Raw genomic sequence first — 17,847 nt, 5'->3', positions numbered from 1 at the left:
AGGCTAGTTCCGAGAGGCAGGGATCGGGCCGAAGGGGAGAGTCTGGATTCTAGTAGTTGGTCTTCCCGAATCTTCAGTCAGACCCCTTGCAGCTCTGGACTACCGACTCTATTTGGAAGTCCCCTTTCGGGTGACCCAAATGGGGTCCGTAGGGAGACTAGAAGCGTCCGCAAGTATCCTGAATTAGCCGTTCAATGGCTGAGACGGTAATGTCCATGGTGTAGATTAATGTGCACCACAGCAAAATCGCCTTGGCTGTCTATCCAGACTGATGTCAGTGGTATTGACAGGGCTCGTTCTAATCCGATAAAACTGTTAATATAGGGAAAGGATTAGTGCTTTGCCAGGGTGTGGCACCATATATAAGGGGCCGTTCAAAAAAATGCCAAGGGCATGCATAGCTGTCAAGTGTATGGACCTGCACGTCCCAGAAAAGTGGAGACTAAGTCGGCACTACCAGAGGAACAGGATTCCTCTTCCATTAGGTTGTGATACGGACTCTCATCATGCTCTGTGTGGGAGCACAAGCATTAATGACAGAGGATGATATTTAATTGAATATCTAGCGGGTACTAAGATTGAAATTCTGAATCGAGATAATAATCCCACATTACAAATCAAAAACAGGAAATCCAATTTTTCATGTTTTAGATGATTGGGGGGGGGGGGGGGGGGGGGGGGGTGCGGAAAACTTGTGAAACCATGCCAAATGAAATTACAAAAAGCTTTAGTCGAGATATCATGAAAGCGATTAGTCGAACCGGGATTTTAATATAAGCCCAAAAGCCCGTTTTCGGGTTTCGTCTTCTCCCATCCAAACCAAACAGCCATAAACCATTTCCGTGCACTGTGTTACTTGAAAATGTAGTACAGAAACACGGAAAATGCGTGGGTATATCTGTTCGCCCCCGCCTTCTGCAGCCACAGGCTGCTGCCTCTTTGACAGACTTGTTTAAAGTGCCATTTTCTAACTTCCTGTATTTCGTCGGCCAACATGGACTCAAGAAAATTTTCTTGTTGCGCATAGTACGCATTATTGGTATTCTTAGTGCTTGATCTTGATAGCAAACCATTAGTGGATGACCTAACTGTTGCTACTTAAAGCCACAAAAAATTTTAGGACCCCTGGTGGTACCATTGAGAAGATGCATAAGGTGCCTAAGAGGCAACTTATTAAAATTGAGGAGACAAACAATCCATTGTAATGGATGTTTTAGTTTCTTCTCTAACAAACGAATAACTCCACTATTGTATCCGGTGTCTACGTTAGTTCCATCGCAACCAACAGGGTCAAGATAACACGAGTCTAACTCTTGCACAAGTGAAATGTGTTCCTCGGCATGAATGTGCCAGTAGTATTTTGCCCCTTCTTTTACTCGTACGCTAGTTTTATCCTTACGGCTGTCAAAGTAAAGACCGCGAACTGGGTTTTTGGTAAAGACATCAGCAGGGGCCCGTAGCAGGTATGTATGCCTTTTCATAAAGGGTGAAAACCTGAGTCGCAACAACCCTAGCTACGTCTAGGAAAGGGGCTTTTGGAGAAAGTTTTTTCATATGCTACGAGCAAATTTGCATGCTTTCATGAAGATTTCAAGGGCGCTGCGGGGATAGTAGATCTTATCCGATCGGACTGAAACTTTTTGTACTTTCATTTGGCATGGTTTCACAACTTTTCTGCACCCCCATGTTCCAAAATATTAAAAACTGGAGTTTTGATACACTCTCCTGGAGAGTCTCTGATGAAGAGTCTCTTGTGGACGACAAATGTATCTTTTGTCAGCTAAACCTAGGAAAACTGGCGGTTCCAAAGATTAGAAATCCTAGAAATACACTTTAAGACTCATTTAAAGAGGAACTCAGGGAATGATTGTGTTATTTCCTACAAACTATGGTTACATTGATGAGTTAGAGCACACCGTGGATTTTCTGCTCTGACTACATCATATAAAAGCAATTGATAAGTTGATTAAAAAGGTTGAAGATTCTATTCAACTGATTGGTTCTCATAAAATTCATAGCGAGGCGTTTTTTTAACATTAAAATACAAGTTAGGGGTCAAAAGTACAAAATTTCGAAATTCAAGTTAAAATTTGGAAAATTTGAGTCCCGTGTCTACAATTCTAATTATATTATATATATTATTTACCTGCCTGAATTGTGACAATCTTTTCCTTACTTGGACCTATTAGGTTATAAGAACGTTGAGGCAGTTTAGAGATGTGGAAACAATCACTCTGTTGTATAATTTAGAGCTAAGCTGGAATATATGCCCTGTCTATGAAATAAAATTATTAAAATTTAAACTTAAAATATTAGTTAATATAATATATATAAAATATATAAAATATATAAAATTAAGTTAAAAATTAAAAATATATATATGTCTATGAAAGGTGCAGAATGGTAGAATACCCACCTGGAGAAACTCTGCAAAAATACAAGAGCGTTGTGCAACAAGGTAAATAGAAGTTAATTGCCTTTAGGCTGGGACATTTATAGGACGGCCCAAAATAAATCGAGGCTCTACAAGATGTTAACGAAATATCCGAAAGCGCGCCTCAGACTAACAAGGCTCCAAAATAGTGAGTTTGCCAAAGATGAAAAAGCAACACGGAACCACCTGATGTAAGTTCACTCTCCGGGTTTTCAGAAAATCCAAACCGACCAAGAGGAGGAAGACTGGGACCAGGAGCTGGAGAGGGCCGAATGGAATTTCGCTTCTAAGCTCGTAGACAGAAAAAATTTGGAATGGGCCGTACGTTCATTCGGGTCCTTAAAATCACCAGGGGCGGATGGCATCTATCGGGCGCTTTTACAAAAGGCCTGCATGTTGTCATCCCTCCACTGACGAAATTATTTAGAGCAAGCATTGCTCTAAAACATGTGCCATCGCCATGGAAGAAAGGTGCAGTGACCTTCATTCCCAAAACTGGGGAGGAAGGTCACACATTTGAGAAATATTGTTGCCCGAGCAGCTTTACGTTTTTTATCCTGAAGACGCAGTATTGGAACAAAAGGGTATGCTGTGGAAACGTTCTTAGATATAGGTCGTGCCTTCAGGAATACTCCTCTATAAGTAACTTGTCGAGGGGCTTTGGCGTGTGGTGTGTCAAACCAGCTAGTAAGCTGGGTAGGAAGCATGCTAGCTACGGGGCTGCCCACAGGAGGGTGCTCCGTCGCCCCTATTGCAGTTTATGTTAGTGAATGGCCTTAATCGTAGGATTAATATACAGGGGTACTCTACTCAGGTTTATGCAGAGACTTTGTATTCCTAGTCAAGGGGGCCCAACGTTGATGGGTCTTAAAAGGCACCGGTGACGCGTACCTCGTGCCATTCCGCTCTTAAATATCCCTATAAATATTTTTTCATTATAAGTAAAAGAATAATTGATCGCTAAACATCACTAGCAGTACAATTTAAACATAACGTGAAAGAAAACAATTTGCTTCTGTTCATGATTGCCGACACTGTGCCATTATTTTCATAACGTATTCACAAAATGCATACTATCTTCAACTTTCGACAAAATTGAGTGGGATTGGTTTGCTTTGGATCTCCACTTAACAGATAGAGCATCAACCGTCAGTGTATTTTCATGGCATACAAATGGACGAACTTGACTTTAGTATCTATCCTCTTCAAAATAATTAAAATGTTTTAAATTATTGGCAGAAATAATTATACGATTGAAGAAGATTGATATAAAATGCATTGTTCGAAGTAAAAAGAAATTAAAATGTATACAGCAGAAAGCGTAAATATTTAGGATTTAAGTTTTTATGAATTAAACCATATTATTATAATCTTAATTCACAGGTTGTTACCGGGAACATCCATGAGAACTTTCGTGTTTCCAGACTTCCAAAGAAAGATTCCGTTCCGCACATGCTCATTACTATTGTCGTATCCCATATTATCATTACTCCACTTCCTGAAATTTGCTTCGAAATGTAACCAACTGGAGTGATGAGGATTCCTATAGCTGGGATAACGCATCTTCTTCTTTTCTTCCTTCTTTTTCTATAAGATTAGCTAGTGGCTAATTAACGTTGATACGACAAAAGCAAAGCGTATCTGCATGTAACCGAATCTTCATTTGGAAGTTTGGCAAACACGAACTATATCTTGTAGGTTGGCTTTCAGTAGTACCTTTGGACGTATGTCTATACGGAGATAGATGAGATTTTTTTATTAATATAAAATCCAGGACCTTACATACAAAGCTATGGCCGTGATTACATATGTAATTAAAAATATTCGTCTAATAGTAAGCACTGCTGTATATAATTAAATGCAATTTACTCCTTAGATAATTAACTTTAATTAGGCTTAATTGATGGCATTTTGATTAAAATTGGGTTTGTTTTAATCAAATGTTCAACATCGTTTATTGAATTAATGTAATACGAGGGTGGATAAAATATAAACGAGACTTTGTTTATAAACTTTTTTTGGAATCAAAGAAAAATACAAAGAAGTGGTATTATTTTTCCTCATAATGTCCCCTTTAGAAAATAAACTTTGACCATGTGATTAGAGATTTCTTAATGTCTTCTTTCTAAAAAGAATACGGACATGTGCAGGTTACTTTATCGTAGTCCAGGAAATTACCTCGATTTTTTTAATTCTCATATTCCCTGTATGTGGCCTGTATCTGTAAGATGTTTTGCTTATTTAATGTTCTATTCTGAAAGCACACGTGGGCCTAATAAAATGGTGGATTTTCCGAACTGTTTACATAATCTTCGGAGAATTTCAGCTAGACGGATCCGTCCCTTCCTCAGAAAGTATGTTATCCGTTCCGCAACGCACAGATCGACTTAATTCTCAGTAATCTTTTTGCAAGCTTCCATCCTAATTCGATAAAAATTTTGGGCAGGGTACGTATGTGTGTAAAGGCTTGAGAAATATGAATAAGAACAACGGCTCACTAAGGACGTCTAGGGTAAAAAATAAATTATGGCAATAAATAATAATCATATTATGTGTTATTTTCATGTTTCATTGCAACAAGTAAATCAGATTTGAAAAATGCTGGAAAAAAATTTAAAAAAAAAAACAGTCTAATCGCGCTGATCGAGTGGGGATCAACCTAGCGAAACATATTAGAGCTTTAAGGTATCACACAGGCACGACACGTAAGATTGTTTGTGCAAGAGTCGAGCGTGATGCGAATAAAATCACATGCCAACTTAGAGCTTTGCAAAGTTCAATTTTGATCGTGGAGCAACGGGGATTTTTCATTTTTTAGGCAGAATCCTAATTATTTCGGATCAATAAAACCAGAAAATCGATTTTTCGGTGCTATAGCTGGTTTTTTTGTTCCAAGTAACCAATTTGGCTCATACTTTTTCGAAAATCGCAAAAATAGACGTAAAATCAGCGAATACAGCGATTTTTCTTATATACTTTTGCAACAGAAAAATGTGTCATGCCCGGTGGTCAAAATCAACATATCCTTATGGTTTTTGGGTCGCTGAATCCGAATACGGGGTCAAAATAACCCATTTGGCTCATATTTGATCGAAACATACAAAAATAGAGGTAAAATCGCCGAAAACAGCGGTTTTTCGTGCATATTTTTGCAAAAAAAAAAACATATCTTCAACCCCGGTGGACTTATCCAGCATATCGTTATGTTTTTGGGGTCACTAATTCTGCATCCAGGGTTCAAATAACCCAGTTGGCTCATATTTGATCGAAAAACGCAAAAATAGATGCAAAGTCGACGGATTGCAGGATCCAGAATTCATTACAAAAATGTCTGGCACTGAAAAAGATGCCTGGCTTAGTTTTAAAAATGTTATAAAAAACTTTTTAGGTAATACGAAAAGTACAGACTATCAAAATGTGGTTTCAGAAATGGTAACAAACTTTGGTAAACTAGGCTGCCTTATGAATTTGAAGCTACATTTTCTTCATTCGCATATAAATAAGTTTCCAGCCAACGTGGGAGACTTTAGTGAAGAGAAAGGCGAACGTTTCCATCAGGATATAAAAGAGATGGAGAGGCGATATAAGGGATGTTGGGATATCAACATAATGGCTGACTACTGTTGGAGTTTAAAACGAGATCAAGTCAATCAAGGTACTTATTTACAAAAAATCCTACTATTGCCATGCAAGGAGACTAACGCAAATTAAAAACCCCAAAATGTGAGGCGTAAAGGGAATCTGCAGTGAACGACAATCCCAGTCGAGGAAGGTAAAGGTTTAATGGTTTTCGTCGATCTTATGTCTAATTTTGCGTTTTTCGATAAAATATGAGCCAACTAGGTTATTTTGACCCCGGATTCGCATATAGCGACCCCACAAACATAAGGATATGTTGATTTAGACCACCGGACATAAAAATTTTTTTGTTGCAAAAGTATAAAAGAAAAATCGCTGTATTCGCCGATTTTACGTCTATCTTCCCCTTTTTTTTAGAAAAATACGAGCCAACTTGGTTATTTGGACACCGGATTCGAATTCAGCGACCCAAAAGACATATAAATATGCTAGTGTAGTCGGTCAGATAGACCACTTTTTTTGTGTGCCGGTGCATTTAATATTTGTTCTCTTAACATTTTTTATTTGTCTAGAAACATCCTCTATTTCTTCTATTTCTACTGTTGTAAGAACTGTGAGGTTTGTATAGTAGATATAACTGTTGATTCGCAATTTTGTATATTCTGTTTATTACCATGTTTATTACCTTGTTCTTAGGATACATTACATGCTCCACCAGCTGCTGAGGTTGCATTAGAATCGCACTGTGCCTATAAGTATTTATTTAATTATCGTGGAGTTGCTGCTTCCTTTCGACACAAACATTTGTTCCTGTGTCGATCACTGGTGTTTCATGTAGGTCACGAGTGGAATGAATTTTATTACAATCTTATGAAACCATGGATTCATTACATTCCAGTACCAAAAGATGCTAGTCAATCTGAGCTTGAGTAAGATCAATAATGACATTTATTATTATGTATATTGTAATTTTTAAGTTGCACTAAATAAGTGTTATATATGTTTTTGTTTTTATTTTTTATTTTAAAATATGGAAATTTCTCTACAGTTCCAGATTAGTTGGGTAAGTTTATGAACCTCATTTTTTAAATTAAAATATAAGCAGATAATAATTTATAAATAATATTTTAATATAATACACACTGAGACAGACAAATACCTTCAAATTGATTTAAAAATCATACAGTTATTTAAACTGGGTAAGTTTCTCAATATCACTGAAAGTTTATTGCAAATACAAATTTTTAAATTTTATTTTGACTAAGATACTTATAAATGACAAGAAATTGAAAGCAAATATATATCCTAAGACTCCGTGGATGTTTAATTTATATTTATTATAAAAATAATATTTTTATAATAATACTCTAAGGGTATTAAGTCGCCAAACTATAAATTTCGATATTACCAAAGTTTTCGCATTTACACTTTTTTCTTTATAATTGTGACTATTGTTACTATTGAGTAAAAAGACGATTATTGGTTTTTTGTAAACCTATCAAAAGTTTTTTATTAGCTTTTTCATAATGAAAAATATTATTCCTATATTTAAAAAATTCGAATTGTTATTCAACTGCAAAGTGAGGGCCTTTTATGAGATTTCTCTGTTGGACCGGCCCTTCAATCGCTCCTTTTATCAAATGAAGCTAACGTGCGTTAAGTCCCTTTCTTCACGGACTGTTACAAATAAGGATTATCTCAATTCTCCAAACAATAAATTTCCAAAATAATATAAAAAATAACAAACTTCTAGTCCTAAGCATTCAAAACTGGGCCCTCTGCCAATTTATTTATAAATTTTAAGTTTATTTTACACAGCGAAGGAAAATCGTTGTTTTTTTTGTTGCAATTTTCAATAGTTTTTAAACTGTAAAATGCTTTTTGTTAATTTAGCAGAGAAAAATAATACACGTCAGTTTTTCTTGCTGCTGGCAAGTCTTTTATGTCAAAATCTTTGGCATCGCAAGCCGAACATTGATGTGCTTGCAAATATTAAAAATAGATTATTGAAAAAATGTGTTGAGTGTTAGTAATCGAGACGCGTCGCTCACCTTTATCTTTACAGCGGTCTGTGGACAAAAACATCGAAGATGACGCGAAGCTAGCCACAAAAAACTTTCCGACACACACATAAACTTCACTACACACACACTTAAATGTGTCTCACTTGCCTATTCTATAAAAAAAAAATAAAAGAAATTTTTGTTCTTTCGCTTTCTGGATATTAACTGCATTTAAAAAATGTTCTAGAAAATAAAAAAATCAATATCTAACAAATTGTTAGATAACAGGTTTAGACCGGACTCTTCAATTGTAAATATCAAAAATGGCGAATTTTCGCCATTTTTGACACACTTAAATGTGTCTCACTTGCCTATTCTATAAAAAAAAAATAAAAGAAATTTTTGTTCTTTCGCTTTCTGGATATTAACTGCATTTAAAAAATGTTCTAGAAAATAAAAAAATCAATATCTAACAAATTGTTAGATAACAGGTTTAGACCGGACTCTTCAATTGTAAATATCAAAAATGGCGAAAATTCGCTTTTTTATCAAATATAAACTTCTCCATTTTCGAAGCAATACATTTAAAAAAAAAGAATAAAATTTCCTATTCTGATTATTAAATTATAGAGATTGCTCTCTTTATAAAAATCAAATGATGTACATAAAATTGAATAGCATATAAGAAGTATGTTTTTCAACATAATTATGCATGTGTAATTTTTTGTAAGTCTTACGGTCATCAATTGTCGAAATAATATATGATAAACGAGAATTACCGAATTAGTTCGTTTTTAATTTTTAATAGAAATATTACGATATTTATTTATAAATATGGATTCCAATATTCGTCTTTAATGAGTTCAGAATCTCTTGTTTTTAGTCTTCTCCCTGTTTCACCAATATAAACTTTTTCACAGCAATTACATTTTATGAGATATACAGTACCAGATAAATTATCAATAGTATCAATATCTTTTGGATTAGGTAAAAATCTTTTTAGAGTGTTATTGTTTTTAAAATAAACATTTATGTTAAATTTCTTTAGTGATTTTCACAACCGTTCAGAGAGTCCTTGAACATACGGTAGCCTAACTTTTTATATCTGATTTATTATACGTGTCAATCCAGTTATTTTTCTTCCTCGAACCATTATAGATTTCATGAATTCTTTCTTTAATAATACTATTTATGAAAGGAAGCGGATAATTATTTTGAATTAATGTGATTTTTACTTGGTCCAAATTTTCTTTTCTAAATTTTATATGACTTAACTTTACGCATCTATCTATTAAACTTTTTATTAGGGCAACCTTTTGACAATACAAATGATGGGAATCAAAATTAAGATATCTGCCGGACCATGAATCTTTTTTAAACCAATTAGTAATCAACTCACCTGTTGATGTTTTTATAATTTTTTAATCGAGATAATTTATTGAATTATTTTGTTCTATTTTACATGTAAACTGTATGGATTTTTCAATGCTATTAAAAGTATTAATCAAATCATCCATTTTTTCTGTAGGAACAATAGCTAAAATATCTTCCACGCATCTTTGATATAAAATTGGTGTGAAATTCAATTTTTTTAAAGCTCTTTTTTTAAATCTTCTAAAACCAGATTCGAAATTACAGGAGACAGCGGTGAGCCCATAGGACAACCATTTAATTGTTTATAATGTTTGCCATCAAAAGAGAAAACTATGTTATTAAAAACAATTCTAGTAGCGACTAGAAATTCATTTTTTTTGTTATTTTGGTTAAACTGTGATTTTTTATTAATTTCTTTTCAACGCAATCCAATGCAAGATCTAATGGTATGTTGTCAAACATTGAAACATTATCCAATGAAATCATTGAATGCGTTGGAGGAACTGTAATCTTTTTAAATTATCTTTTAAATTCCAGCTATTTTTAAAAAAAGATTCTGTGTTTCCTGAAATCGGTTTTAAAAAATAAGAAATATATGTGGAAAGGTTCTATGTAGGAGAACCAATTGTGGATACAATTAACCTCCATTTTAAATTAGGCTTATGTACTTTTGGTAGAGCATAAGGTTTAGCTACAGTACTATTGTGCGTTTTTAATTTATATAAAGTTTTTTCATTAGTTTATATATTTTTCTCCCATCTAGTAACTATATAGCTACATTTTCCTTCTATTGTTGGAACGAGACTTGTTTTAATATTTTTATACAAAAAATAATTGTTAAGCATATTTTTTACAGTTTCATTATATTTGTCTCTGTTGGCTGCTACCGTTATGTTACCCTTACGCATATTTATAAAAAATACATTTTTGTTTTCTTTTTTAAAGTTTTCAATAAGTTTAATAGATTTTTTTTAATTGTTAAAGTTATTTATTCGATTATGATTAGAGTTTAATTGAGTAACAGTTTTTCTGATATTAAATTTTAGATCTTCATGTTCTACATTTTTCAAACAATTTTCTGTATTGGCAACCATAGAGAAATGTACCCAGTGCTAATGTTTCAGGAAATTAATGATTTCTTGTAAATGAACTATAATAAGTGCTCTTTTGTTATTGTATCTTGTCTTTAGCGACTCCCAAGTTACTACAAAATTGGCTTCAGAAATAATAACATGTTTTAATAGATTTTCAGCGACACCCTTTAAAGAAGGTTTCAAATAGTGCAATATTGTGACATTAGATAAAGAATCGTTTTCAATGATAAGAGAATCAAATAAATCTCTAAAGTTTTCCCAATCTTTATATTCTCCAGAAAAATCTGGTAACCTAATCTGAGGAAGTTTAACCGATACAGAATCATGTTTAAAAATTTGCGATTGATTTAAACTTTCTGACTCAGCAACTTCCGGACTAATTAAATCAAGTTGATGAATCAAGAAATCACGAGCATTTAAATACATATCCTCGATCAGAAGAAATTTGCTTTTCGAAAAATAATCTATTTTTTCGCTTTCCACAGAACTAGTCACAGACTTGATTTGTAGATGTAAACTTTCACAATTCTGCCAACGTTGGTCAAGAAGTTCTATTCTTGCTTTAGTAATAGCCTTTGTAATATAGGATTTGCCCAATTTTTAAAGTTAGTCTCTGTCCTTTGAACAGACTGAGATATCTCAGATAACACAGAGAGTAAGTTCTCCATCGTAAGAATAATACCAATGTAATGTGATAATACGACCAATGTAACTATCTTTGAATTTTCAATGAATAATCCAATTAATTTCGAAGACAATTGCAATTTAAATAGAGCTTAGACCTATCTTTATTTTCGTTGAACATCCAATTCAAAGATGACAGCTGGTTGCGCCTCGTGGTTGCATTGACGTAAGCTGGTTCTCCTCGTAGTAAATATTGTCAAGAGGTTGACAAGTATCTTATTCAGAAAGATAGATCACTGGCACAGGATAACGCATGAATTTGCGTTATCGCTTATTTGAAGAAAAGTCTGGCCTCCTTCAAGAGTAATTAAAATTAACTTCTGGCTGATCGTAATGAGTAGAGAGAGTACCGCTTAAGAAGACAGAGAAGAGGCATGGACAGTCCAGACATGAATCATCCGTTGTTTCTTAAGAGTTCCTACAGACTTGTTTGTAACTACGATATTACATCAACACTGTCCAAGTTTTTTACGTCAATTGACAGTAAAGGATTAACATTAATGCTTCAAGCTTATAGCTTTCGGTTCAACGAGAAGAAGTGAAGAAATTCACTTTAAATGTCGTATGTAAGCGACCGAGCACCTCTTTTTAAATTTAGCGGTCTCGCCGTCATATTTAAAAAAATTTTAATTTCACTATCTTTTTTTTAACACTGTTTTTCGTATCCAGTGAAACATAATAAACCACCACAAATCCCGGACGAGCCCCCAAAATGTTTGTTAGTCTTAATTGATCCTCGTTTTCTTAGGAATCCGGATTCTTAAACTATGGGATATGTGAGGATATATAAGTTCACTAATTTTACTCACTTTTTTTGGTAATTAAAAAATAACAGTATTTAATAACTTGTGAAAAGCAATTTTGAAATTGAACGGCTTTTATACAGTATCTATTCAATCACAAAAATTTTTGTTTCTAACTAAAGTATGATTTTAATTGCCCGACAGAGATGTAACTCGGTACCCAGTCTCTAGCATACTAACTGGAACGACTCGTACAACACACTACCACAAATCGCTCTTCATCACATATATTGATATATATCTAAATATATATAAATACAAATTCTTTCGTTCTCCTAAAATGGAGGTTAATTGTATCCACAATTGGTTCGCCTACATACAACCTTTCCAAATATATTTCTTATGTTTTAAAACCGATTTCAGGAAACACAGAATCTTTTTTTAAAAATAGCTGGAATTTAAAAGATAACTTAAAAAAGATTACAGTTCCTCCAACGCATTCACTGATTTTATTCGATGATGTTTCAATGTTTGACAACATACCATTAGATCTTGCATTGATTTGCGTTGAAGAGACATTAATACAAAATCACAATTTAACAAAAATAACAAAAAATGAATTTCTAGTCGATACTAGAATTGTTTTTAATAACATAGTTTTCTCTTTTGATGGCAAATATTATAAACAATTAAATGGTTGTCCTATGGGCTCACCGCTGTCTCCTGTAATTTCGAATCTGGTTTTAGAAGATTTAAAAAAAAGAGCTTTAAAAAAATTGAAAATCACACCGATTTTATATAAAATATACGTGGATGATATTTTAGCTATTGTTCCTACAGAAAAAGTTGATGATTTCATTAATACTTTTAATAGCATTGAAAAATCCATACAGTTTACATGTAAACTAGAACAATATAATTCAATAAATTATCTTGATTTAAAATTTTAGAAAAGAAAATTTGGATTAAGTAAAAATCACATTATTTCAAAATAATTATCCGCTCCCTTTGATAAATAGTATTATTAAAGAAAGAATTCATGAAATCTTTAATGGTTCGAGTAGGAAAAATAACTGGATTGACACGTGCAATTAATCAGATTTAAAAGTTACACTACCGTATGTTCGAGGATTCTCTGACTACTGTTAATTTATCTGGTATTGTATATCTCATAAAATGTAATTGAAGTGAAAAAGTTTATATTGGTGAAACAGGGAGAGGACTAAAAACAAGAGTCTCTGAACACAACATTGTTGGGATTTAGACCATTATTTTAATTTCGATTTCAACAGTATTAAAATTGTAGCCAAAGAAAAAAACACTCATAAAAGACGAATATTGGAATCCACATTTATAAATAAATATCGTAATATTTCTATTAATTTTACAGACAAAAATTATGAATGTTAATCAAATATATTAAAGTATCATAAAAAAAGTATAAATTCAAAATCTAGTGCTTTGGCGCGCTTTCCTCATTTGCGGTTCCTTTAAATTACGCCTCTAGTTTGTACTAATGAATTTGCCGCCTTGATATATGTCCTATTTCTACTTTGTCATATGTTCGTCGTCTGTCCATAACTATTATAAAGTTGTTTTTCTTTTCCATAAGGATGTAATCTTATAATTAAAAAACCTATTAAATTTTGAGGGTTTTGTCTTCTTATATATTTTAAAAAACATTTTTTCACTTGTTACCAAAATTGCGAGTTTTAATTGGTTTTTAATTTTACTTTTAATACTTGACTTGATAACATTGACATCTTTTACTCCAATTTTGAAGTTTTTATCGTTTTTTCGTGTTCACTTCAAACAAAATACAGGTCATTTGGTCTCTTTTACTTTAAATTAGTTAATTATAATGTAAAAAAATTGTTGCTATTTATATAAATTTATTTTAGATTTCTTGAAAAAGGCACGCAGTGATACCGAAACATCGGAAGGTTGAATAAACGAACTTTTTCAGTAATTACAGTTTATTATATATTTTTTTAACAATTGAAGACCGTAAGACCTACAAAAAATTACACATGCATATTTATATTAATAGTCGAAGAAAGCATTGATTTTATTTTTATCGAATCTGATTAAGAATAAACAATTTCAATATAATGTGATTAAAAAAATACAATTTTCTTAAAATCACTAAACAGAGGCATTTAGCCGTAAGCTTTGATTCCATTCGTTAGAACTTCAGTTTTAAAACTTTCCACTATGATCAATTAACATAGAAAATTTTAAATTTATGTCCAATTAAAGAATTTTATTCAGATGATTTGTAAATCTTGTTAAAATCTACTAAAAATGAGGATTTAAACTTACCGACCTCTCGAAAACATAAATGGCATATTTTTGAAAAATGATTTAACTTTTTAAATTGTTGTCTAATTGAAAAATTTCATAGGAATAGTTTAGAAATTTATTTTATTTAAATTTTTTTTCAATTTTATTTCGGTTTCGCAACTGCAACGTGTCGCAGTTATCCAGTTAGGCAGTTAGGGAACATCGCTTCATCGCAATGCTATTGGTTTTTCACGCATCGCTGACTATGGCACATTCTTTCCGCGTCTGCTCTCATCAGAAACCGCCGCACGGCTTCAGTCCTGGGAACACTCAAATTTAGTTCCTTCAAATCCAAGTTCAAGTATAATAAAAATTTGGATAAATATTTCATAATATATCAAAAACATTTTTTTTTTATCTTTTGAAAATTTTTAAAACGTTGAATAGCAAATAATTTTTTGAATTTTTAGCAAGATTTAAAATAACATTAGGATCATTTTCGTTAGGATCTTTTTCGTTTCGTTGAAAAATTTGGTTAACGAACTGGATATTCATTTTGAGTTTATAAAAAATTGTATCACATAAAAACATATTTTAAACTTTCCCGCTCATCACGGATGTCGCGTTGATCGACTTTTTATTTATCTACCAGGCAATTCTCATCATATTTATTCTACTTACCAGTGTGCCCTTTGTTAAAATACGCGTGTTTGATCTATGAGTACTTTGTCTCCCCGCACTTATTTTTTTCCAAGAGGTTATGGGACCCAGGTACGTAACAACTCGCATTGTAAAAAAAAACAAATAAAACGCGTGTTGTGTGTAGTTGCGCTAAAAATAATTCTTTACGGAAATTATAAGCCTACCAAAGCTAATCCTAGAAAGGGAGCATTGTATGAACACAAATTCTTTAGCGCGACTCGAAATGTTGTCTTGAGACAACTAAAATACATGGAAGATTCAGGCCGAAGAACTTTTCATAAAAAATGATACGTGGACGTGCGTCTCCGGCGAAGCACTACAACCGAAACCAACCGGAGAAGGCGAGGATCGAAGACTAGCAGAGTAAAGACAAAAGGAATCGTTAAAAGCCGATCGTAAGGCAAAAGCAGATCTAAAACTTTGTACAAGGTCATCTGAGTAAGAACCAATCAAAGGATGCATCACATCACACGATGTTTGGAGAAAATTAGAATGTATCTACGCATCTAAGGATCCCGCGCGAAATGCTGCTCTACTTAAGCAACTGACGCAGCATAAATGCAGGACGTGGATGATTTGAAAGAGCATCTCTTTCGATTTTTCGACGTCATCGATAAGCTACATTCAGTGGAAAGAGAGGTATACGGTGATCTTCCATCAATTATGCTACTCTACAGTCTACCAAGTAGTTTTGATAATTTCCGTGCGCTATCGAGTCGCGAGACACATTACTCGATCCTGATAACATCAAAAGTAAAATAATTGGGGAGCATAATGTTAGATAGCGGAGGGGTGAAGGAAGTGAGAACGCTGCCATGTTCGTAAACTTAAAACAGAAATTCTCAAAAAAAAAGGAAGAGTGGCGGCGCTGGAAGTGATACAGCCGGAAATACAACCCCAATTTATGTAAAAAAACTCATTGGTTTTTCGCTAAAAAGGATATGCAAAACTCAAGTGACGTTTGGTATATAGATAGTGGTTACACTTCACTTTTGTGCAACAATAAAAGTGCATTTACCAACGTGACAGATACAACAAGTTCTTTGAAACTCGTAAACAATGCCACCATGACAGTGAAAGCAAAAGGTGACGTTCGTTTCGAAGTCAGTAACGCGAACAGTGCGGTCGTAATAAAAATACAATTTCTATGTAGCGGAATTAAATATAGGCAGGACTAGCATTAGGGAACTTTAAATTGAAGGAAGGCTAGAGTAGTAGCTCAAGGATTTTCCCATAGGCCGGGAATGGATTTTATCGACACCTTTGCTCCTGTAGTTTAAATGGAATCATTCCGATTACTCATGGCACTTTCATCGAAATTTGATTTAGAAGTCTCACAACTGGACATTGCAGTAGCATATCTGAATGGAGATATCGATACATTAATCTAAATGAAGAAATCCGAGATATTGGTTCAAACCCTGGAAGAAATAGGCAAGATTGAAACCGACAAGGAAATCCTGTGTAAAAAAAACAAGATGCTCAACGCACTCAAATCAGGAGAAAAGGTTTCTTAACTGCTATAGGCTATTTATGGCCTACGTCAATCCGGTCGACAGTGACAGGCAAAATTAAACCAAGTTTTAAAATTGATCGGATTGAAGACTACAAATTCGGGCACGTGCCTATACGCAGGCACTCAAAGAAAGGAACCGTCCTGCGTGCTAGTATTCGTCGACGACATCCTGTTTGTGTCACGCATGCAGAAAGAATTCAAGAAATCCAGCGCAAGCTTTCGGATCACTTCGATGTCAAGGATCTTGAAGCAGCAAGCTACTGTCTAGGAATAGAGATTAACCAAACAAAAGGGGAAATCACATTAAGTCTAACTGGATATATCACAGAAGTTTTATCGAGATTCGCCATGAAAAATTACAAGCCAGTCAAGGCCCCATTCGTTCGCGGATAAAACTCGACACACCTTCACACACTAAGAAGATGAACTAGCTTCCGTTTGGAGAACGAATTGATGCTCTCACATACATTGCAGTGGCAACACGATCAAACATAGCGCACACAGGGAACGTGCTCAGTCAATTTAACAGTTGTTACGCTCAGTGTCACTGGGAGGCGGCAAAGCGAGTGTTACGTTATCTTCAAGGAACATCTAAAAGGAAGCTTGTCTTTAGAAGGGATACTCGAAGGATGATTGGATATGCAGACGCCGATTGGGGTAACTGTCACCTAGTCAGAAGATCGTATTCAAGATACTCTTTTATCCTATCTGGAGACGCTGTGTCCTGGTGCCCACGTAGACAAAGAACTGTAGCCTTATCATCAATCGAGGCTGAGTACATGTGCATTATGGAAGAAAAACTTGCAAACAATTCAGTCTTTGACTAAAGATCGAATCTTATTATCATCAGATATCAGTATATCAGGATGGTTTTTTCAAAATCATCTGTTTAAACTGGGAATGCTACCCACCGAAGAGATAATAGCAGATGTGCAAACGAAGCTGCTTACTGCAGGGAAATACGAACATTTTGTAATCGGACTAGGACTTCGTAAGTAAAAGAACTATCAATGCTTTAATTAAGGAAGAGTGTTAGAGATCAAGTAAAAAATATTTCAAACTTTCCCGCTTATCAAATATGTCGCGTTGACTAATGTTATATTTATCTACTACAGAATTATCATTATCTTTATTCTACTTACTAGTATGAGCTTTGTTAAAAAACACCTGTTTAATCGCTGAAAAAAGCGCTAGTGAACGTCACTGGGCCGCTAGTGCCTTTTCAGTGGCTGTTTGTGCTGATTTTCAGCACCTAAACGGCACTGAGAAGTGATGGGACGGTCATATCATCGTTTTATTGCAATCGTTACGTACCGGGCGGGCAGAGTTATTTATAGTACGAGGGTGGATTGATAAGTTTCCGGCCTGACCAAGAAAAACAACGTTTTTAAGAATTTTTTTTTTATTTCTCAACATAATCTCCTCCAAGGCTGAT

General features: G+C 34.0%; 2 protein-coding genes across 3 annotated transcripts in view; one reads left to right on the top strand and one right to left on the bottom strand.

The window, feature by feature from the left end:
• Positions 1 to 17,847, bottom strand: part of LOC117168109 (matrix metalloproteinase-14) — a 518,894-nt gene that overhangs the window by 29,537 nt on the left and 471,510 nt on the right. The gene's annotated exons all lie outside the window — the stretch shown is intronic.
• LOC117168110 (O-glucosyltransferase rumi homolog) overlaps positions 1 to 17,847 on the top strand; it is a 165,346-nt gene that overhangs the window by 89,418 nt on the left and 58,081 nt on the right. Inside the window, exon 5 of the mRNA XM_033353506.1 lies at positions 6,710 to 6,942. Within this exon, the coding sequence (XP_033209397.1) occupies positions 6,710 to 6,942 (233 nt within the window). The remainder of the gene's footprint in view (positions 1 to 6,709; positions 6,943 to 17,847) is intronic.

The sequence above is a fragment of the Belonocnema kinseyi genome, chromosome 2, assembly GCF_010883055.1.
Source record: "Belonocnema kinseyi isolate 2016_QV_RU_SX_M_011 chromosome 2, B_treatae_v1, whole genome shotgun sequence".
Classification (NCBI taxonomy): domain Eukaryota; kingdom Metazoa; phylum Arthropoda; class Insecta; order Hymenoptera; family Cynipidae; genus Belonocnema; species Belonocnema kinseyi.
Note: the sequence above shows the minus strand (reverse complement) of the source record. Positions and strands in the feature narration are given on the sequence as shown.